A 24,033-nucleotide genomic window follows, 5' to 3' on the forward strand; every position below is an offset into this window, starting at 1 on the left:
GGACCAGAGAAGCAGGGAAGCACTGCATGATGAGGAATCTCTGCTCTAAATGTTAATCAACCCATGTTCACACACACCCAGCTCAGCATTTATCAGACCAGTTCTAATCTGGATTTACAAAGGACTTTTCCACCCCCAGACACACACACACACACACACACACACACACACACACCTCTAAGTTTAATAGGCATCTCAGGCCATATATTCCCGGTCCCACTATGGGAGGCCTATTTAAACTTGGTTGACTAAAACTCAGTTGCTGGGTTAGGGAATGCTGAGGCAAAGAGACAGAGTCAGAGGGGGTATGGGCAACATTTGAACAATGGTAAAGGGGTTCATCACAGTGTCCAGCCCGTTGGAGCCCTAATCACAGGTGTTGCCACACTTTTCCTGAGATGACTAGTGGAAATCTTCTCCACAAAAGGTTATGAACACCCCAATAAGTGCCTTAAGTCTGTTAAAAGACTATAGTAAGATCTGGAAAAGTCATACTAAGCTGAGGCTTGTGCACAACAAGTAAAAATCCAAAATCCTGATGCTAGAAGCTATCTATTGTTTCTGAAGAAACCATAAGCTATCCCATCAGTATATCTGCTATCCACAGGAATTTCAAGCAGGCTCCCAAGTATCTGGTTACTCCCTAACCTTATGTGTTTCCTGATTATCAATCAATTTCTTGAGATGTTCCAAACCAGATAACCCCTTGTCATGAGAAAAGACAATGATTTACGCTATTGAGAATGCTTCGAAGCAGCTGAACTGAGGGTATAAAAATCTGTAAAAAGCAGCAGTGTGTGTGCTTCAAGAAGAACACTCATGTGCTGACACCATCCCCTGTTGTTCTTGGGACGCTGGAAGAACAGATCATCTCCATTCAAGGATTGTGCAATGGACTGTGCCTGTCAGCTTTGCAACCCGAGTACCTTGGACTGGTGAGATCCCATCGCTCTCTCTCTCTTTTCACTCTAGGCATAAATTTCTGAACCTGAACTGTATTAGTTAAGCTTGAGCTAAGTTTCCCCAAACACTTAGTGAAACCAGGGTAGTACTGTAATTGCTTGTGTTTGTTTTTCCTTTGCATGTCTATTACTACTAGAACCATTATATATTTCATATACTTAGCAAGAAATAACTTTTATAGTCAAACTGGTAGTAATTGGGTATACTTTTCCTTCTCTGCTTCTCTTTCCTTCCGTGCTCTGCAGCAATGCTTCTTTTACCTAAGCTAAAGATCTCTGTGAAGCCCAAAAATACTGTGGGGTCTGCTCATCAAGAGGCCAAAGATTGGGATGTGCTGAGTTTGAAACACATAAGGGGATCAGCTTGTACAGGCTGATTGACCCAGTTTGACTCAGACGTGCCCTAATGAACTGAATGCTGGCCCATGAGGGTGTCAGCTGGACACCCAGCCGGAGTCAGAGGGATTCTGTTCACCCATGTGCTTATGTCTGACTGCAGTTTATTGTTGCTCTGATGAACTGATTCTTGGCATACAAGGGTGTCAGCCTGTCTATGCTGATCAACCCGGCCAGGTCAGGCATGTCACATTAATCTGTGTGTGTTTGTGTGTATGACTGATTTGGGGACTGGAGAAACCCAGCCCCATTGAAACTGAGTCCTGCAAGGTAGCTCCACTGGGGGGTGAGGACTTGCAGAAGGGAGATATACAGCTCCGTATAGAAACACAAGGAACACAAGCAGCACATTGACAGAATTACCAAGACCCTAGAAACATATCTCTAACACATGGGCATACCTCAAAGTAATGGGCAAATCTGGTAACACCTGTTCTGCAATGGGGTGCCCAAAACTGGACACAGTACTCTGGATGTGGCCTCACCAGTGTTAAATAGAGGGGAAGAAATACTTCCCTCACTCTGCTGGTAATGCTCCTACTAATGTAGCTCAGTGTGTTGTTAGCCTTCTTGGCAACAAGGGCACATTGTTGGCTCAGCTTATTAAGATTATTGTCCACTGCAACCCCCAGGTCCCTTTCCTCAGAGCTGATGCCTAGCCAGTCAGTACAGAGCCTGTACCGGTGCATGGGATTGTTCCATCCCAAGTGGAAGACATTGCACATCTCCTTATAGAAACTTATGAGATTTCTTTCAGTCCAATTCTCCAATTTCTCTAGGTCTCTCTGAATCCTAGCCCTACAATCCAGTATATCTACTACTCCCTCCAGCTTGGTGACATCTGCAAACTTGCTGAGGGTACATTTCATTTAATCTTGCAGGTCTTTGATGAAGATATTGAACAAAAAACAGCCCTCAAAACCACTCTTTGAGCCCAGCAATCCAACCAGTTCTCTATCCACTGTACAGTCCATTCATCCAATCCATACTTCCTTAGCTTGCTTATGAGCATGTTGTAGGAGACTGTATCAAAAGTCTTTCTAAAGTCAAGGGATATCATGTCCACTTCTCTTCCCATATCTACAGAACCAATCAGCTCATCATAAAAGGCAGACAAATTGGTCAGGAGTGACTTGCCCTTGGTCAGTCCATGCTGACTGTTTCTAATCACCTTCTTGTCTAAGTGTTTATAAATGGATTTGTCGGGACCGAGGGTCGGTCTGAGGCTATGGCCAGTAGCCCGGACCGTCAGGTGGGGTTTTTCCACGACGGAGTAGAGTTACGCACGAAAGCGTATTGGTTTTATAAAGAAAGCTTTACTTACACTGCCAATGGTCACAGCGCAGGAAGGAAACTTGCTTGAGTTGCAGTTGCACACAAACAAACACAAGTGAGATCTCTTCCGAACCGCACCGAACCGAGATGAGTCGTCGATATACAACTCCACGAGCGCTTCACACGGGGGATACGTCAAATTTACACTATGACGGGGAGTGGCTAAGAGCTGATCAGGCCTCTCTGTCCTCCTCCAAGACACACGCGGAGTTTGCTAGGCTCCACAGCGCGCTCAGAGTTCCCCACGAGATGGTTGTGGAGTCCTCCAACTTGGGCGGAAACTGCTCTAACCTTTTATACGGCTAGCGAGCCAATTGCTAGCCGCCACGTAGGAATAATTTAGAATCAGCCAATAATGGGGTACGAATTTATGGCGGGAAACCTTTGCACCGGGGTTTTCTCTCTGCAGCTGAGAAATCCACCGTGCAAAGAAAGCTCCATGTGGCGGGAAAATTCCAATGTGCCAAGGCACTAAAAATCATTGGGTTATGACAGGATTCTTTGAGGACCAGCTGCAAGATTTTTCCAGGGACTGACGTGAAGGTGACTGATCTGTAGTTCCACTGATCCTCCTTCTTCCCTTCCTTAAAGATGGATGCTACATTTGTCCTTTTCCAATCATTCAGGACCTCTCCCAACCACCAGTTTTCAAAGATAATGGCAAGATGCTCTGCAATCACACTAGCCGACTCCCTTGTCACCCTCAGGTGCATTGCATCTGGCCCCATGGACTTGTATCTGTTCAGCTTCTGTAAACAGTCCTTAACCTGTTCTTTCACCACTGTTGGCTGCTCACTTCCTCCCCAAACTGTGCTGCTAGGTGCAGTAGTCTTGTAGCCAACCTTGCCTATGCTGCTTCAATGAGCTGTAATTACAGCATATCAGAGCAGACTCGATTACTTTAGTCTTCTAATTAATCAAGTCTGGTAATTACTGCACTCCAGCAGAGTCCAGTGTCTCATATATTAGCTGAAAAATGACAGTGGAGGGGCTTAAGCTAAAGCTCATTTGATGAGCTTCATTTAAAGTGCCCCCACCACCATTTTTCTGCTCAGAGATGCTGATCCACGGGATGCTACTGGAGCTTTAATTAGAGCGGTTTTCAGAACCACTCTAATTAAAGTGCTCTCCCCACTCCCAGAGCACATGTATAAACACCCAGTGTGAGTAGCACCAGCATTGCTTTACAGGGAGAGCTACATGAATACAAAGCATTTAATGACATGTGTTTGGGGGCAGGAAGCAGGGAGTTATAATTTCAATAAAAGTGGTACAGTTTAAGTGCTACAGATTTGCTAAGTAGAAAAGCCCTAGAGGGCATTTATATATGTGCCCTGGGAGGCGGGCAGGAGCAGGGGCAGCACTTTAATTAGAGGAGCTCCAAGAGCCACTCTAATTAAAGCACCCAGAGCATCATGTGTTATCAGCACCCCCATGCTGAAAAATAGCAGCAAGGGCACTTTAAAAGAAATACTAAAGAATGAACATAAGGATGAACTTTAGTTAAGGTACTTTAACAAAAGGAAGTACTAAAGCATGGCACAGTAACAATCTTGCCATAGGGTGATGTGTAGATGCACCCTGTACAGCAGAATTTGAAATAGTAGTGAAGACAGCAGGGGTGATTGGCACACTTTTATTATGGTATTAAATTGGATAGATGATCAAATAACATGCTTACATTTAGGTCTTTCAGTCTCCATCATTTAAAGAGAATCAAACTTCTCCAGGCCAAGGCGATCTTTCTACACTTAGCACTTATTGATAGACCTTACAATAGTAGTCTCTGCCTTGGTAATGTGAAATAGTATTTGTTTTATCTCTGAGGTGCATCTCTTCCTATCAGTTCAACACAATGAATATTTAATAGGAATAAAGCTTAGGACTCAAAGCCTCTTCAGCCTATCTTACCTTACTTCTCCTTCAGAGGTCTAGTCCCCTCAGGAGGCCATCTAGACCAGGCACAGACATGATACTTTTAGTCGTATAAGTGATAGGAAAATGGTCTATACACATAACAGAAGAGAAGTATGGCACGCATAGACTGATTTAAAAATGGTAGAACCTGGTTTGAGTTTTGCAACCCCACCAAAGGGCGAATGTGTGTTCTGTTCACTACCAGTCTAAACTACTCTGCATAACTCTGATCGATTCCACCCTGGGCTTTTTAAATGTCTTTACCTAGCCCTAATGTAATTGTTTTTTGAATGGCTCCAGTGATTTTACTTTAACAACATTGCCTTGTAGGCTGTTTCACACATTTTTAATCTTTTTTTAATGAAAGAGTGCTTCCTGATATTTGCTTGGAATTTACTTTTTTCTTAATTTCCTAATATGTCCTTGTTCTATTACTTCTGGGTGGCTAAAAATCAAAACTTTTTACATGATATATTCCATTAAAGATCTCATATACTTCAATTAAAATACTCCTAACCATTTTGTCCAAAGGTAAAATATTTTCTGGCTTAGTTTCTGTCAGCCTGTGCTCATATTTCTTTTGTCCAGGGACTAGCTTGGCTTTGATTGCTAATAGCAACAAAGATTATTTTGTATTATATGTGACTGATGAGCTATGCTGATTTTTATTTCACAGAGTAAGCTTCAGTAGAAAACACTGTAATTTCCACTTTGTCTTAAAATTGCAAAGAAGTAGCAACTCTATTCTTGAGAATGATGCTAGCTTCTTACAAAATCAATCCAGTAAACTGCTGCATGTTGCTCCTAAGTGCTAGGCACCCTCAAATCTTTAGAAGAGCGCAGATTTGAAACCTATGGACCTCATTCAGATGCACCATGCTACAAATAGCCAAAAAGAAACTAATCCCTGAGAATTTCTATATGGTACATCTTGTTCAATGCTTGGATAGAGATAGAGAAGTAGACTAAAATTCAAGGGACCTGGGGACTATTCCAGGCCTGACAGATCTGGTGTCTTTCTTCAGGTTAAAGACCTCTTTTAAAGGGTGGGGAAAAGGAAGGATACATTATAGTTCCTAAACACTTAAACAGGAAATGGTGTTAGGGTCCTGGAAACTCTTCAACTGGACAAGGTACACAAGCATGTTAGGGTCCTGTAATAGGGTGCTGTCTCCGGCAGCATTTTTAAAGTCTGGTTAGTGGGGCTCCCTTCAAGTCCTGCTATATTTTCTGCCTCTTCAGGGGACCAGCTTCCCCCTTTTGCTTTCCTGCCATGACTTGATGTCACTTGGTTCTTAAAAAGGGAGGATAACCGAAAGGTTCCCAGATGGGCTCTAAGGCTCATCACCTGTAGGATAATGAGCTGTTGTGTTAAGGGCAGAGTGCATGCTCTGCCCTGCCCTTGATGTGTGCCATGCCTTGCAGATGTTTTATAATTTTCACTTTATGTTGGGGTCTCAGTCCCTGTGGGCTTACCCACCCTCTCTCTAGCTAGGGCTGTCAGTCAAAGCCCACTAACCTGGGCTTGACTCCAAGGCTCTAGCTCTCTAACCTGCTCGGGCTCATGGCCCTCCATTTCATACTTTCCATGACACCAGGCCTACTGACCCTTTTACACTGTTCCCCATGATGCCAGGCTGTTGGGGCCTCAGCCCCCTGTGGCTTTTCCCCTCTTTCTGTAGTTAGGGCCATTTGCTTAAGTCCACCCACTAGGACCCAGCTTCAAGGCTCCTAGTTTTCCTTCAAGCAACTCTGGGCTTGTAGCCCTAGTGCTGCACCCCTAGCGCAGCAAGACTTCTTCAGCACTCTATCACAGCACTCCTCGGTGCTAATGAGGCCTCCTCCCCTACAGCCTCAGCCACAAACCACTGGCCTTAACATTAAATGTAAACAATAGGCCCCTGTGGCCATATAAAGAAAATAAAGGTAGGAGAGGCAAACTGCCTGCTTATATGCAATTGGGCTTTGTTACGTCTCAGCTCTGTGTTCTTGGGCAACCCTGGCACAGGATGCAGTCTGTCTAACTCACAAGGACTCACCCCCCCCCCCTCCCTCCCCTCCTCTACCTAAATGAAACTGATTAAGATGCAGTGAGAGACGCACCTAAAACTCTCTAGATAAGGGTGATAAGAGTGAACAACTGCCCTAGGTCTCATTTACATCCGAGATGGAACCAGATGACCATTCATTTACATGAGAGATGGAAAACAGAAAGCCTGAAGCAGAAACTGCAGTGAATTCTGGGACCAGAGAAGCAGGAGAGCACTGCATGATGGGGAATCTGTGCTTCCAATGTTAATCAACCCATGTTCACACACACCCAGCTCAGCATTTATCAGACCAGTTCTAATCTGGATTTGCTAAGGACTTTTCCCCCCCCAGACACACACACACACAGCTCTAAGTTTAATAGGCATCTCGGGCCGTACATTCCCCGGTCCCACTATGGGAGGCCTATTTAAACTTGATTGACTAAAACTCGGTTGCCGGGTTAGGGAATGCTGAGGCAAGAGACCGAGTCAGAGGGGGTATGGGCAACATTTGAACAATGGCTAAGGGTTCATCACAGCATCCAGCCTGCTGGAACCCTAATCCCAGGTGTTGTCGTATCTTTCCCGAGACGACTGGTGGAAGTCCTCTGCACAAAAGGTTATGAGCACCCCAATAATTGCTTTAAATATGGAAAAGTCATGCTAAGCTGAGGCTTGTGCACAACAAGTAAAAATCCCAAATCCTGATGCTGCAAGCTATCTATTGAAGAAACCATGAGATATCCCATCAGTATATCTGCCATCCATAGGAATCTCAAGCTGGCTCCCAAGTATTTGGGTTACTCCCTAATCTTAAGTGTTTCCTGATTATCAATCAGTTTCCTGAGATGGTCCAAACCAGATAACCCCTTGTCAATAGAAAAGACAATGATTTACACTATTGAGAGTGCTTCGAAGCAGCTGAACTGAGGGTATAAAAATCTGTAAGTGTGTGTGCTGCAAAAAGAGAAAGAAAGAAAAAGAAGAAGCAGGAGGAAAGAGGGAGAAAAGGAAAGAAGAAGAAAACTCCTGTGCTGACACCATCCCCTGTCATTCTTGGGACGCTAGAAGAACAGATCGTCTCTCTCTTCAAGGGCTGTGCTACGGACTGTGCCTGTCAGCTTTGCAGCCTGAGTACCGTGGACTAGGTGAGATTCCCAGCGTTCTCTCTCTCCTCTCTAGGCATAAACTTCTGAACCTGAACTGTATCAGTTAAACTTGAGCTAAGTTTCCCCAAATACTTAGTGAAACCAGGGTAGTATTGTCATTGTTTGTGTTTGTTTTTCTTTTGCATGTCTATTACTACTAGTACTATTATATATTTCATATGCTTAGCAATAAATAACTTTTATAGTCAAACTGGTAGTAATTGGGTATATTTTTCCTTCTCTGCTTCTCTTTCCGCCCGTGCTCTGCAGCAACGCTTTTTTTACCTATGCTAAAGATCCCTGTGAAGCCCAAATTATTGTGGGGTCTGCTCATCAAGAGGCCAAAGATTGGGATGTGCTGAGTTTGAAACACATAAGGGGATCAGCTTGTGCAGGCTGATTGACCCAGTTTGACTCAGACGTGCCCTTATGAACTGAATGCTGGCCCATGAGGGTGTCAGCTGGACACCCAGCCGGATTCAGAGGGATTCTGTTTACCTGTGTGCTTGTGTCTAACTGCATTTTATTGTTGCTCTTATGAACTGATTCTTGGCATATGAGGGTGTCAGCCTGTCCATGCTGATCAGCCCGGCCAGGTCAGGCGTGTCACGTTAATTTGTGTGTGTTTGTGTGTATGACTGATTTGGTGACTGGAGGAACCCAGTCCCATTGAGATTGAGTCCTGCAAGATAGCTCCACTGGGGGTGAGGGCTTGCAGAAGGGAGAGATACAGCTCCATATAGTAACACAAGCAGCACATTGACAGAATCACCAAGACCCTAGAAACTATCCTCTAATAAATGAGCACACCCCAAGGTAATGGGCAAATTTGGTAACAAAATTGGTGGAGAAGGCTGGCAGCACGTGACCCTAATCACGTGGTAATTGTTGAGTAGTTGCTGCAGAGTGGTAAACTGAGGCACCGATCTGAAAGCTTTACTTTCCTTTTTCTTTTCCTTTTTTTCTCTTTTCTTTCTTATCAGACCCAGCTCCTTCAGCTAGGTCCCTCTAGCATAGAACCTCTTGTAACTTTTAAGTTAAGAACTGTGCTGGAATAACTTTAAGATCGTGCTGTAGAGTTAAGAGTTGTACTTTAGAACTAGGATTGTGGAGTAATACTGTTGCAGTGTGGAATCTAAGTGACTGTGTAAAAGAGGCTTTTTGATAGTGATCATTAGTGTGATAAGGGAAATGGAGATGTCTGGTAAAACCCCTTTAGCTGCTCGTTTGAGGCAGGAGAAACCCTGCAGGTTAGAAAGATGGGTAATGAAGAAGGGAAAATGTCCCTGGGAAAAAGGGTGCTTCAAGGGTGAGAATCCCCTGACTGAGGCAGGTTTGAGTTTTGAACAGTATTGCACCACTCTTAAGCCACGTAGTAGTGCAAAAGATGCAGCTGCTGCCTGGGCATTGTTTTATGCATGTTTGGAAATGATTGAGATGTTAAAGGAGAAGCAGGAATTGGAGCTTGAAAAAGAAGTTACAACAGCGTTTGAAAGATTGTGAGTTAAACGGGTGTGATTTTGTAGCAGAAAAGCTTAAACTGGTAACTTTACTTAGAGATATGCAGGAAGACAGAGACAATGCAAGCAAGACGTTAGAGCTGTATAAGAAAGAATTGGCATACACAAAAGTGTTGTTAGAAGAAGCGAGAGCAGCATCCCGTTTCCTGGTAGAGGAAAATAAGGCAGCAAAGACAGCAGCAAGCCATCAGAAGTGTGAGGCAGAGATCAGTAAATTGCATGCCCAATTTAGTGTCCATAAGGGAGTGGTAGCAGCTGTAAGGTTGAGAGAGGATTGTGATTTTGAGTCCCCTGGGAAAATAGAGGTACTCCCTGATGCAGTCCCCAAAAGCCCATTCAACCCCGACTGGCCCTATGTGCATATAGTTGCCCCTGTTTCCACAAAGGAGGTTAAACGCCTAGTTGCAGGAGCTGATCTTCCCACAACGGAGATAGTCACTGACATAGTCAGATGGTCTCCCAGTCAAGCCAAGGCTATTGCTGAGAGCCTGGGGCCACTGAACCGAGACACTGCTATTGCATGGCTGGCTCGTGTTTGGCAAATGTACCCCTCTGCTGATGGCACAGACTTAACTCAAGTAACTCAGTTATGTGCCTCTCCTTGTGATGCAGATGCTTTAGACATGGGCATAGGTTCTTGGGAGCGAACTGCTCCTGGACCCCGGGAATGGATGATAAGTTCTCTTAGAATATTACTGCCTACCTCTTCGCTTAGGAAATTGTATGTAATGGAAGAGCAGAAGCCAGGAGAAGTCCCAGAATCTTACCTGATCCGAAAGAAAATGCTAGCAGCTCTCTCTGATTCATTGCCCCAGACAGAAGAGAATGGAGTTATCACTCTCCATTATCAGGGACTTGAACTGATACAGAGCACCTATGCAGGGTTAAATTCCCAGACAAAAATGACCATAGGGGTTGTGGATTTAGCACACATGAGCTGGAATGAACTAGTGGCAAAAATCAAACAGGCAGGAGATTTGCTGTGAGAAACTGGTGTTTTAAAGAGACAAGCAGGCAAAAAGATTACATCAGAGCCTGTGCAGGCTATCACCTTTGCAAATAATGGTCCTCACTCTGCCAGTCGCCCTCCCAATTCTAATCCCCCTTTGCCTCACAACCCTGGGCAACAACAGCCCAAAGAGACCCTTAGGAGAATGATTTGGAAAGAGCTAGTGAATTTAGGGGAAGATATGGGAAAATATGATCACCAGCCCATTAGCGTCCTGATTAATGCTTTGTCACAAGCCATGAGGAGAGCAGAGTTAATGCAGGGAGCACCTCCTCAGCCCGCTGCCCCAGTACAGAGTGCTTCCCATGTGCCTGCTCCCTGTCAGCGTCAGACCTCTGCCTCCTCTCCTGAATGGAGGCTCCAGAGGGAGTCTGCTGATCAATAGGGGTGCCCGGTTCTCCTCGGGCCTCCCCAGCTGGTCGCAAGACTTCAGTGTGATGTATGGGGGAGACCTACTGTGAGGGCTACAGTGGGGAACCCAGGGATGTTAGCCCAATTGCTAATAGATACTGGATCCTCGGTAAATATTCTAAGTCCCCGGTGGATCTCTGGAGGGAGACCCACCATGAAACAGGTTCAGCTCAGTGGATATGGGGGAGAAATTCAGGAAGCTCCTGTCTGGCAGGATGTTCCCTTGCAAATTGACAGATTGCAAGGAAAAGTAGAGTGCTGTGCTCATGAGGGAAATGAGAAGGGAATCCTAGGAGTTCCTTTCCTCCAGGCATTTCAGCTATCTGTAGATCTAGCTAATGGGGTGTTATGGAAGTTAAAAGGAGGACCTGCAGAAGTCTCTGCTGTGCGTCGTTGTGCTGCCATAAAGGCATCTACTGCCACCCTAACCTGCATTAGTGATCCATGGGTACAGGAATTTCCCAGTGTGTGGACTAAGCATAAGGCGGAGTGTGGAAAAATAAATGCTGAAGTTTTGATTGAAGGAAAAGATCCCTCTCCTCAAAGACAGTATAAATACCCAGCTGCAGCAGAGGAAGGCATTAAAATGACTATTGATAGTCTCTTAGAACAAGGAGTGCTTGTGCCTATGCAAAGTATTTGCAATGCACCAGTATGGCCAGTCCTTAAAGCGGACGGGGTCACTTATAGAATGACAATAGACTTTTGTGCCTTAAATGCAGCCACCCCTGCCGCTGCTCCTGTGGTAGCTAAATATAATGAGATCTTAGCAGCAGTAGCAGCTGGCTCCAAATGGTTCTCTGTAATCTATTTGGCTAATGCTTTCATGGCTATACCCCTCCATCCTTCATGTTGGTATAAGTTTGCTTTCACCTACAGGGGACAACAATATGCCTTCAGCCGAACTCCCCAAGGTTTTCATTCTTCCCCTAGTATTTGCCATGCCCATGTCACTAAAATGTGGAACCGTTTGAGCCCTAAGCACCACTCACATGTAATTTCATATGTGGAGGACATTTTGATACACACCCCCACTGCAGAAATGAACAAAGAAATCACTAGAAAGGTGCTCCAAGGACCAGCTCGCCCTCATTCTGCCCAAGCAGCTGAAGTAGAGGCAGTTAAAGCTGTCCTAGCTTATGAATCTCGGGACACTTCTGTTGCTATTTATACTGACTCTAACTGGACAGCCAGAGCCATCACTGTGTGGCTCCCACTTTGGTTAGATAGAGAAATGGTAACTGCAGATGGGCGTCCCATTTCTCATTCAGTCAAATGGAGACAAATTGCTAACCTGATCAAAGAAAGAACTGGGGACACCTGGGTGACACACACAAAGGGGCACCAGAAAAATCACTCAGAAGAAGCACATTGGAACAATAAAGCTGATGCCTTAGCCAAGGCTGCTGCTACTAGTAACCACACTGAAAATCAGGTTGAAATCCTGAATGGAAAAGGTAGAAAACATTGGAAGAAATGGTTTCATTCTTCACAGCTCAAAGAATGGAAGGGTAAACCACCTGACTGTCAAGGAATAGGGTAAACAGTCTTCTCTATCCTGCCAGCCACCCTTCTTGGCTAGCAGGAAGGAACGGCTTCGAGCCGTTGGAAAATACGCGTCGGATAGGCTTGTCAGTGCCTACCCCGATGCTGAGGCAGGAAAAGGCCAGAGAAGTGCTCAACTTGTTATGGCCACCCTCTTGTAGATCAATGTTCCATTTTTCCCCTGCAATGTTGATCCCAGCTTCTCCCAGTATATACGGGGGGAGTGTGGGAGTTTGTTTTTCTCTTTTCTGTCCCCTCACAGGTCTCCATACATGAATGATGACATTCCATAGCTGCACCAAGGCACTGCTGTGCATAGGTACCTGGAGTCTGATGTCCAGACTCTATTCTGAACCTGCGATGCCTCTGAAACTCTGGAACTGTTTGCCAGTTGGAGCCCAGGAAATAAAATGGCTGTGTCATATGCATGGATTCTATGAAAGTGGAAGCAACCCCCTGGCCCTACAGCGTCACTACCAGCCATCATGGACTCAAGTGGAACCTGTACCATAAGTTATTAAATTGCACTGGTAGGAGCAGGAGTCTCCTTAATTGATGCTACAAGCTATCTATTGTTCCTGAAGAAACCATGAGATATCCCATCAGTATATCTGCCATCCATAGGAATCTCAAGCTGGCTCCCAAGTATTTGGGTTACTCCCTAATCTTAAGTGTTTCCTGATTATCAATCAGTTTCCTGAGATGGTCCAAACCAGATAACCCCTTGTCAATAGAAAAGACAATGATTTACATTACTGAGAGTGCTTCGAAGCAGCTGAACTGAGGGTATAAAAATCTGTAAGTGTGTGCTGCAAAAAAAAGAGAAAGAAAGAAGAAGAAGAAGCAGGAGGAAAGAGGGAGAAAAGGAAAGAAGAAGAAAACTCCTGTGCTGACACCATCCCCTGTCGTTCTTGGGACGCTGGAAGAACAGATCGTCTCTCTCTTCAAGGACTGTGCTACGGACTGTGCCTGTCAGCTTTGCAGCCTGAGTACCGTGGACTTGGTGAGATTCCCAGCGTTCTCTCTCTCCTCTCTAGGCATAAACTTCTGAACCTGAACTGTATCAGTTAAACTTGAGCTAAGTTTCCCCAAATACTTAGTGAAACCAGGGTAGTATTGTCATTGTTTGTGTTTGTTTTTCTTTTGCATGTCTATTACTACTAGTACTATTATATATTTCATATGCTTAGCAATAAATAACTTTTATAGTCAAACTGGTAGTAATTGGGTATATTTTTCCTTCTCTGCTTCTCTTTCCGCCCTGCAGCAACGCTTCTTTTACCTATGCTAAAGATCCCTGTGAAGCCCAAATTATTGTGGGGTCTGCTCATCAAGAGGCCAAAGATTGGGATGTGCTGAGTTTGAAACACATAAGGGGATCAGCTTGTGCAGGCTGATTGACCCAGTTTGACTCAGACGTGCCCTTATGAACTGAATGCTGGCCCATGAGGGTGTCAGCTGGACACCCAGCCGGATTCAGAGGGATTCTGTTTACCTGCGTGCTTGTGTCTGACTGCATTTTATTGTTGCTCTTATGAACTGATTCTTGGCATATGAGGGTGTCAGCCTGTCCATGCTGATCAGCCCGGCCAGGTCAGGCGTGTCACGTTAATTTGTGTGTGTTTGTGTGTATGACTGATTTGGTGACTGGAGGAACCCAGTCCCATTGAGATTGAGTCCTGCAAGATAGCTCCACTGGGGGTGAGGGCTTGCAGAAGGGAGAAATACAGCTCCATATAGTAACACAAGCAGCACACTGACAGAATCACCAAGACCCTAGAAACTATCCCTAATAAATGAGCACACCCCAAAGTAATGGGCAAATTTGGTAACAGCTTCTGTCTCCCAGCTTGTTGTGTTCTTCCCAAGGAGGCTGCTGCAGCTTCTCCATAGTCATCAGGAGTCCCCCTCTCTGCCACCCCCCTGGCTTTCTCTGCCTGAAGTTAATATGCTTCTGGCTTTCCTTTCCAGTCACCGGACTAGCCAGAGGAGCTCGATCCGTAACCCCTGCTCGACTGGGTGACTGCACCTGAAAAGTTCTGGATTTAAAGGGGTCGCCCTGCTTCCTGGTAACAGGGCTAGGGTTCCCTGTTACAGGTCTCCATGCATTAGAAACTATGAAACTGACTGGAAGCCATCAATCTTAAACCTGCTCTTTGCAGTTGTGAAAGACAATTTCACTGCTGCAATTGGTATAGTTGTCTAGTTGAGACTAGGGATCCCCATGTTGAACTTTTGGAGTGGGGCTCCCTTTAGTAAATTCCACCTCTATCCCTAATCTCAGGAAGGGAGAAAAAAAGATCTTTAGTTCTGCATTAGGTCACTGCTGTAGATCATAGATGCCGACTCCTTTTTGGGGTTGTGAGGAGGTCTGAGGATGCAGCGAAGAAACCCAAATGGCAGGACAAAGAGATAGAAATTCAGCAGATGAGTGTGATATTGAAGGGTACTGGATTACAGTGTAGATTTAGGTTGACATAAGCATTACCCCTTTCTCTCTGCTGCCCAGATACCTCTAACATACCAAGAAACAGATAGACATTTATCACAACAAATATTCAGGTTCTGTCTGGTGCATCTGACTAGGGGCTGGGAGGTATGTGTTGGCTCTTCTTATCCCAAGATAGGATAGGATTTTAACATGATAATGTGCAGCTTGAGTCAGATGCCTGAGGGGTAAATGTTCACAGAAATGCTGTATATAAAAAGCTCAAATTCCTGTGCTCACAGAAATGCTGCACAGACATTTCTTTTTAGTTGCATCTAGGCAACTTCCTACTTAGCATTTATTTGCTCTGAAGGAGCATTGGGCTGCCCATTGAGATAATGGGAAACTGTGTACTTTTCTGGGTAGAACAGGATCATCTCCAGGTGTAAAGCAGTCATCTGGGCCACTGTGTTTAAAGTGTAAATGTCTTGAGTTTAAATATATATATATATATATATATATATATATATATATATATATATGGACTGGAAAGAATGAGTAACTCCTTTTTGAAACAGAACAAAAACATTCCTAAGGGATCAGAAAATGAAATCAGAATTAAGCTAGATATTGAAGTGATAGCCAAGAATACATAGCTTGAAAAGTTTAAATAAAGAGATCTTTGTACATGAAAAAAAACATTTTTGATTTCTACAGAACAAAATTCGGAGCACTTACAGTAGCAATCCCAAAATATATGTTTAAGTATAACAATCATGTTTACAACTCAAAGTTAAAATTACCATTATAAACAAGAAATATTTGCATATGTGTCAGGAGACAAATACTAAATAGTGAATTCAAAGCAAATGCGAATCCCACAACCTACTTCATATAGAGATTTTCTTAATTAAGAAAAATGCCTGCAACTAGTCTTTGATCTGAAATCTGCCAGCCTGCACTGAATTACAATGCATTTTTTTTCTTTTCCCTCACCAAAGTGACCTGTTTAGGTTACAGTAACATGGTTTAAAGTGTTGATCACAAGTTTCTGGAATGATGATCTTTCTTCAGAAGCAAGGAAGGAGTAGCCTACAGCAAAAGGTGGGAAAGTGCTGCTTAGGAAGCAAGATGTATTTAACATAAAGTAAATCTCCTGCTATATTTCAAATAAGCATAATTTTAACACACACACAGTGGCATATCCAAAGGTGTGCAATGGCGTAGCCACACCCCATTTCTGACTATGTGGCAGAGGCTGCAGCTGGGGACTCTCTTAAGCCTCTGAAGAAGGTAAGAATCCCTCCCTCCTTTCCCTTCCATGCTCAGAGGCATGTCTCTATTCCTCCTCTCTGTCCCCTTCCCTTCCATATACCCCTCCCCTGCCTGCTGTTGCTGCTGCCTCTACTGTCCTGAGGGTGAAGGGAGCTCTTGTCCCACTCCAGCTGTGCTCAAGTGGGGCTAGACCCACCCTAGAAGCAGTGGCAGTGGTGGCAGCAGGAGAGCCAGTTCTCCCTTCCTGTCTGGTCCCCCCAGATATTCCCTACCAGCTTGGGAGCAGGCGCAGGGAGGAGGGAAGCCATTTTCCACTGCTGCTACCCCAAGGTGTGCCTGGCCCTGGTGCAGCCCAATTGGAATGGTTCGGGACAGCAGCAGTGACAAGGGGGAAAGGGGAAGGGAGAGATGGGGACATGCCTCTGAGCCTCTGTGCAGAGAGGGAAAGGGGAAAATTCTTGCTTGCTTTGGGGGCTTAAAAAGTCCCCAACTGCTGTTCCTGTAGTGCAGTCTGCTCATACCAGTGGGGAGGAAAGGGAGTGTAGCATCAGTCATAAGCTACCTACCCCACTTTATAAAATCTTGGGTCCACTTCTGCATACATTTTTTTTTTTTTTTGTCGATTGAGTCCTCTCATACTAAAGGATTAAATTACATGCTTCATTTATTTTCTAGGTTCCTATAGCCAAAATATCAGAGTAGCCTCTTAAACGTCACCTATAAAATTTGTACAAACTTCTATCTGTATGTCCAAATAACCATTTGGAAACAAAACAAGTTGCTTTATGAACATCTTGTTGGATTCATAAATATAGCTTTGTATGTACAAATATGGGAGTTTTCTAATGCAAAAAGAGATATAGACTCTTTTAAGCATGATTGAAGTGGCACTTTTTGAAAGTATGACTTTTTCACATTGCAGTCTAAGCCTCAATATTTTTTTTTTATTGGAAGAAGCATAGACATACAGGATGAAACCTTAACACAATGAAGTTGGTGATAAAACTGTATTTACAGGGCCAAGATTTCATTCACATACCTCAATGAAAAATTCTGCTATGGATGTAAGGTAGGGAGGGTAGTTCAACTTGAAATGTTAGTTCCAAAGAGCAGGGCTGTTTCTTGGTATAGTCTTAAAAGATCCTGCTTCTAAACACAGAGTTGCTTTATTTCCATTCTGTAAAAAAAATGGGAGTATTTTCAGGTTATGGATAAGCATAGAAAGACATGATTAAATAGACCAAATAGTAGTAATAAGCAAGTGTCAAAAAGTTCAGCTAGGCATTCAAACGTTCATATTGTGATAGCCCTAGCACCCTTGGGATTTTATAAGAAATTGGATGAACCAATGCAATTTACTTTAGATTCTCCTTCCCATACCAGTCAGATTTTTTTTTAGTGACTAAAGGGTATTTTGACAACTACTAAAACCTTCACCACAATGTGAGACGTTAATTCCACTCTCTGACCTCATGTAGGTCACCATCATACCTCTGGAATTTTGATCTACATTTGCGCTCTTTTTACTTCCAATTTTCCTAGGTAGTAACAGAGGTAGTTGAACTCTCAGATTGCTGATAACACTTACCTAGGCTTTGTATAACAAATCATGTTTATATTTTAAAAACACTAAAAATAAATATAATTAGTGAGTCAGATCTTAAGAGCAGATGGTGCTGAACCTTTTGGTACTAGACTGGAAAAAGTATTTAAGTGAACAAGAATATCTTGCATTCAAAAGCTTGTCTAACTCAGCCACAACTATACAGTTGGTCTAATAAAAGATATCACCCTAAGATATCCTTGCCCCTCACATGAATAACTTTAAGCACATGAATTCTTCTCGTGAAATCCACAGGGCTACTTGAAGGATTAAATACCTCCTTTGCTGTTTCAGTGGATTAAGACAGAGCCCACCAGTAGTGTAACCAGGCACAAGTGAGAGGGGCACCCATGCTGGTCACCACATTAGAAGGGCACCAGAATTGACCCCCATCCCTGCAGAGTCCTTGACCCAGCAGCATACCCATACTGGGACTGCTCCTGGAGGAGTACCTATACCGGCAGTAGAAACTCATTCAGGGACTTTTTAGGAATTGCTGGCATGGATAAGACTGCTGCCTCTCCTCCCTGATCTCAGAGCTTCCCCCTCCCTCCCTCATAACCCATGTCTCCCATTCTCCCACTGGATTTGCCCCAGGCACCAACTGCTTGTTATACCACTGGAGCACACCTTACTAGGTTGAGCTCTAAGGCTCACTTCTCCTGGGGAGTCATATTTGCTGGACTGAAGAGAGGGAGACTAGCCCAGCATTCAGGGTACCAGACTGACACTCAGTAGACCTACATTCAATTTTCTCATTTACCATTGTTTGGTAATGCAAGTTTGGTTAGATCATTTCAGTAGGAATTTGGTACCTACATTCCTTTATCAATCTGAGCCTTGGTCTCCATATCTGGTATGAGTCAACAGAACTTAAGGAAGGGATTTCATGTGGGTATGTTCAGGATAAATACATTAACAATCTAACATATTCTGATACTACAGTAAATAGGTCCATATAAGTTCTGCTGGCAAGATAGGTAGTCTGTGTAGGAGGCAGAATAACTCTCATGTGTAGACTCACAGCTCAAGTCACAAGCTAGTAAAAGATGTCATTCATTTTCACAGCAGAGAGCTTCCCAAGCTAAATTGGAATGCCTGAAGTTGACTAAAATCAACATCTTCCCCTATACATTCTTTATCATGTTGCTTTGATTGATTGTATTCACTTTTATTTTTCTATAATGTATATAGCTCTCTTTTTTCATATTCATGAATTTTCCATGGTAATGTGAAAAAGGTTTGTTTTATTTATAAGCCTTTCAACATTTGTTGAATGTACCATTAAGGAAAAATAAGTTCTCTTTTTTGGTGTTGCTGGAATTTAATTGGGAAGATTAATTTTGTATCTGAAGTAGTTTAACTAATAAAAAGTTATGTGATTATAATTTTAAAAAGGGCAATTGCTTGCTCAACTGGGTAGAGAGTTGTATTTGCTCACATTTTAATATTTTGACCACAAGCTCTTAAGCATGTAAATCTAAAAGAGAAACAACAAGTGTGTCTAGAGACACGGCTATCTTATTAGCATGTAAGGGTGTAAGTTAGAAACTTGTCTGACTAAATCATTGTAAATCTTGACTACTTTCCTTGAGACGACGACTGTCTTGGGCTAACATTTAACAGCTTGCTTGTTCTTTGTTCTTTAACATGAAGACTCCTAGTTATTCACTTCTTGAGAATGAACTCATTCTGGCAGGCAAACTGAACACTAGAGAATTCAGAACAATTTCACTTTGTAAACTTAACAGGCTGTCATTTAGAACACAACAAAACTATTAAGAGTAGGAGACCAGATAGCCTATAAATGTAATGAGCTAAAATGTGTGGCAAAGTCAATTCTATGGATAAAATATAAAATAATACTATAATGTTATAATGTGTCTTTAATAAGAAAGAATGAGAAACAGGTTGTAATTATAATTGGATTAATGTTCATTCAATTGCATGAGTATTAACTATGCTGAAAAATAAGCTAAAAGGATTCAGGATATTTTTTTATGTAAAGGACTATGGGAAAAATAGAAGGGTATTGGAATGTAAAGCCAGATACTCACAGAAAGAGTCAGTGTTTGCCCTGCAAAGGGATCTTGGTGCTGTAACACTGATTTTATATTTATGCTGTTTCACAGCAAAGACCAGTGACATGAAACAAGGCCCCACACTCACTCATTCTCCACATGCATTGCTTACTGTAAAATATCATGTAGTTGCTTATTGGTACATGCTCAGGGATGCCCCTAGGCTCTCAATCTGAAGCACCTAACCCTAACATCATGGGTGCTTACAGACATGGAAAAAAAAAATTACGTTCAGCTTGGAGCACCCTTACACCAAGCACAGCACATGCCCAGAACAGGGACTGCATCAGTTTGACTCAGCTTGTCCAGCACCTGTATAACTCACACACTTCAGCAGGACTTTTTGGCATTTTTATCTAATAGCTGATTGAATCAAAAAAGCCCCACTGAAGCACACAAGCTACACAGATGCTGGGAAGCTTGGTCAAACTGATGTTATTCTTCTTCTGATAAAGCACTATGTTTTTTTCCCCTCCACATCTGTCAACACCCTATGTACTTGGGGTCCATATACACAGTATAGAGACGCCACTGCCTCAAACTAGGATCCTCAAAAGCTAACAGGATGAGTAGGGAGCAGCTAAAATAAAAATAGTTCTGAGGACAGGGTGCGTCTTAATTGCACACTCTTGCCCGTTTAGTTTCATGAACCATCCTCATGAGATTGATGACTAAGCCCTTTATTTAAAAAAAAAAACTTGGAAGGGTCACTCCTTTTCTTCAAAATATGAGCAAAGGAGGTGGTAGTGGTGAATTTAATAACTTACTGGTTAGAACACTCACCTAAAATGTCAGAATAAATATTTCTTCCTGATAGGATTCAAGCAGACATCTCCTACCTCCCAGGGAAGTGACCTAACCACTATGGAGATGAAGGTAGACATTATCAGTCTCTCCACTGAAGCTTTTATGATTTGCAGAAAAATAATTAAAGACATATTGGGCTGGAGGGGAGAGAAAGAGAAGGAGTAAACATAAATCTCTGTCTGATTATATTAGACAGTCATTGGATAAAATTAATAAACAGAGCTTGTATTATCCTTCCACCTGGGTGAATGCTCTGCTTACTAGCCTACAAAGTCATATTCCCTGGGTGCATCTAAACAAGACATTTACTGCCTAGCAGACTAATTAGCTCCACAGTAAACTTCTAGGCATTTACGTGTGCAGGGCTTTTAGGCTGGAGTAAACTAATAAATTCTACTTCAGGGTAGTAATTGTAAGTACTATTCTGCTGCAGTTGTTTTACTCCACAGCAGTGCACGTGTAAATACTGCTGGCTGGGGCATGGAGATGCTTTAGTGTGGGGCCTGCCTATTGCATAGCCCCACACTGGAGCATGCTTGTGCCCCAGTCAGCTCCTCCACAGCATGTTGAGCCAAGTCATAGCAGACCTGGGCTGGGAGGCTGACCCTCTGGGCCCTCTGCCAGCTGGGGCTGCTCTAACATGCCTCAACATGCTGTGCACATGTAAACATGGTGCCCAAGATCAATAAACTCCAACATAATAAGCAACAGAGTTTATTGTGTCACATTAATATAGATGTGTAGACGTACTCCCTCTTGTCTAGTTTAGGCATGTTTAATTTGCACAAGATTATGGAGACAGAAGAGTGAGGTGCTCTGAAAAGCAGGGTAAATTAGCCCTAGTAGAGCTCCACACTACCATGGCTATACTGCCTCCTGTACCCAAATTAGTTTTGGTATTTCTAGACAGCACTGCACCGTACAGTGTAAACATATCCTTAAATCCTTTTCTTGAAAGTGAAAAAGCTTCAACAGGAGGAAGTGCAAGTATCCTAAATAAGGAGCTATCAGGTCCTGCAGACTATAAACTAATATGGAAGCTATTGTGTGTGCAGTGCAATAGCTAACAATGCCTTGAACAGTCAGTTAAAGTGTATTTCAGTGAGAATGGGTATATCAGTCAAGTCAAAGTACACTATACATTTTTATAAAAAATGCCAACACCATTTAACACTTCAGCTGGCAGAAACCATTTTAGGATTTTTTTTTTTTTTTGAGTAATCACACCTCTGAAAATTCAGTTTTTCTCCCCTCAAAAAGCATGGCATTGACCTATCTGCCTAATTTTCCTTTTGTTTTATACTAAAATTATAATGTCTTTGTAAAAGAACTGTCTGCCAGTTCTGTGTTTGTAACAGCACCTAGTACAAGATCATAGTCCAGGACTAAAGCTCCCAGATGCTACAGAGGTACAAATAATATATAACAGTATTATACAAGAGTCCAAGGACTTGTGGGCTGTAAACTCCATGATTTTCCTGACTTCTTCCTACTGATCCATTCTGATACATTTCTTCAAAGACAAGGTTTAACCACAGCAATTGGAATTGACATGTTAAGACAACAGAATATAGGAAGCAGAGAAAGACATAATGCTGACCCAACAAGCATCCATCACTAAGTACACATCAGGAGGGGGAAAAAAGACTGTAATCTATAATATTGACTGCATCACTCTTCAATGAAATGTTTCACAAATATCTGAACATCAGCTGCTCAAGGGGAATTTATTCAAGTTGTCCATTGGAGGAAAAAATAGAAGACTTTTCCTTGAAATGGGGTAGCCTAACAATAAAATATGTAATAATATTGGTGTACTGCAGCCTAGAGCCACTTTGGAATTTACTGAGAAATCTTTACAAATCAAAGGAGATGATTTCAAACAACAATAGAAGTAGTGAAACAAACATGATTATGCTGACCGATATATACAAAATCTTTGAAAGCTCTATGACTGTGCAACATTTTATGCATATTCTAATACACTCAATTAAAATCAGGGAAATAAAAAAAAGTCTGTTTAAATAAGAAAATAGTTTTAAGAGCATATTTTTTTTTGGCTTCCATGACAAAACTACTTGGACTTAAATGACCCTTGAGAAAATTTTGAAAATACAATTAATATATATGCCCCAAAGTGGTGTTAAATTAACAGACTGTTTACAATTAAAAAGTCAGATTCAAATTATGGAAAGTAAAATACCTGTTTTTATTGTCACCCAAAAGTATTTGTGTGTCAAAAAATGGAGTGTGCATCAGAAGCCCTTCTGTTTTGAATAGCAAATGGTCAGATCTGAATGACTAGTTGTTATTTTTAAGACTGAAATCAGACTGATGAGGGTTTTCAAGCAAAAGCAAAGAAAAAACATCCAAAATTTTTCTTCTCCCTGTGAGATTTGCAAAGAAAGTTTCAAGTAATGAGGCCAATCTACCAGGATGATAAAATGACAAGTAAATTTCTCAAAACTGTATGAAGAACATTACTCAATATATAATGTCTATCAACCACAGTATTATATAACATTAAAGACAGAATCAAAGATCATACAGTAGGGTTTAAACTGGAGAGACATGAGAAGTTCAAAGCACAGACTGGGAAAAGAGTAAATACTTGTTGACATAGCAGCATTTTGAAAATGGAGTAAAATTAACTTAGCTTTTTAAGTATCAGACCCCTCCAGCAAATTAAAAATTGAAAACAAAATTTAAAAAAATATATACCAGAAGACAAATATACATTAAGCTAACATTTTATTTTCAAGCCTCAAACTCAGGACTGAAAAGGTTAACAGCATCTTTTGTTCTAGCTGGTAGAATAATTTGCAACCTTGCATCCTCAACTGAAAAATACTATTGTGATAGAATAGCATGAATTATACATAAAGAGGATTGAGACCATGCAAAAATCATTTATAGAGCTCTATCCAAAGCAAAACAGTATTGGACAATTAAAGGATGCTGAGGTCAGAGGTTTGGCTTGTGACTCAATGATAGAAACATATTTGGCATCATTTGTAAGGGAAACTAGAGGTCAAATGACCATAAAATACTTGTAGTAAAAGTACATGAGACACTGATGACACAGTCATTACTGCATGGTCATTTAGTACTTGTTTACACTTGTATAAATAAGTACCAAATGACTGTACAGTAACTGGAGTTACTGTGCAGTAGAATCACTGAATGGCTTTTAGATGTCACTGACTGCACAGTAGCTCATTACTACCATGCAGTAGTGTCGTATCACACTTCTTGCCATGAATCACTACTGTGCAGTAGGACTGTGTGAAGCTTCAGGTGCTGATTCGATTCGGAGGAGATTCGACTCAATTCAGCAGCTGAATCTCTGAAACTGAATTGAACTGGGAGACCAATAAAAAGGTCTGAACTGATTCAAAAAAGTTTCAGAGAAAGATTCAGAGATTCGACTATTTGGGCAGTCCCTGCTCACCGCTGCAGGGAGACAGACTCAAGGTCCATGCTGGTAAGTAGGGAGTGGAGGGGGGGACGGTCTGCAGAAGGAGAGAGGGGACCATGGGGGGACTCCCACTAGGCACACCCCCTGA

The 24,033-nt window shown here is 42.5% G+C and overlaps 1 protein-coding gene across 1 annotated transcript; it reads left to right on the forward strand.

Moving 5' to 3' along the window:
- Window positions 1-11,770: 11,770 nt before the first annotated feature.
- On the forward strand, window positions 11,771-12,271 carry LOC132250043 (ribonuclease H-like). Its single transcript, XM_059726172.1, has one exon. The coding sequence runs from the start codon at window positions 11,771-11,773 to the stop codon at window positions 12,269-12,271; it is 501 nt and encodes a 166-aa protein (XP_059582155.1).
- Window positions 12,272-24,033: the final 11,762 nt, after the last annotated feature.

Source organism: Alligator mississippiensis, chromosome 4, assembly GCF_030867095.1.
Source record: "Alligator mississippiensis isolate rAllMis1 chromosome 4, rAllMis1, whole genome shotgun sequence".
In the NCBI taxonomy this organism is placed as follows: domain Eukaryota; kingdom Metazoa; phylum Chordata; order Crocodylia; family Alligatoridae; genus Alligator; species Alligator mississippiensis.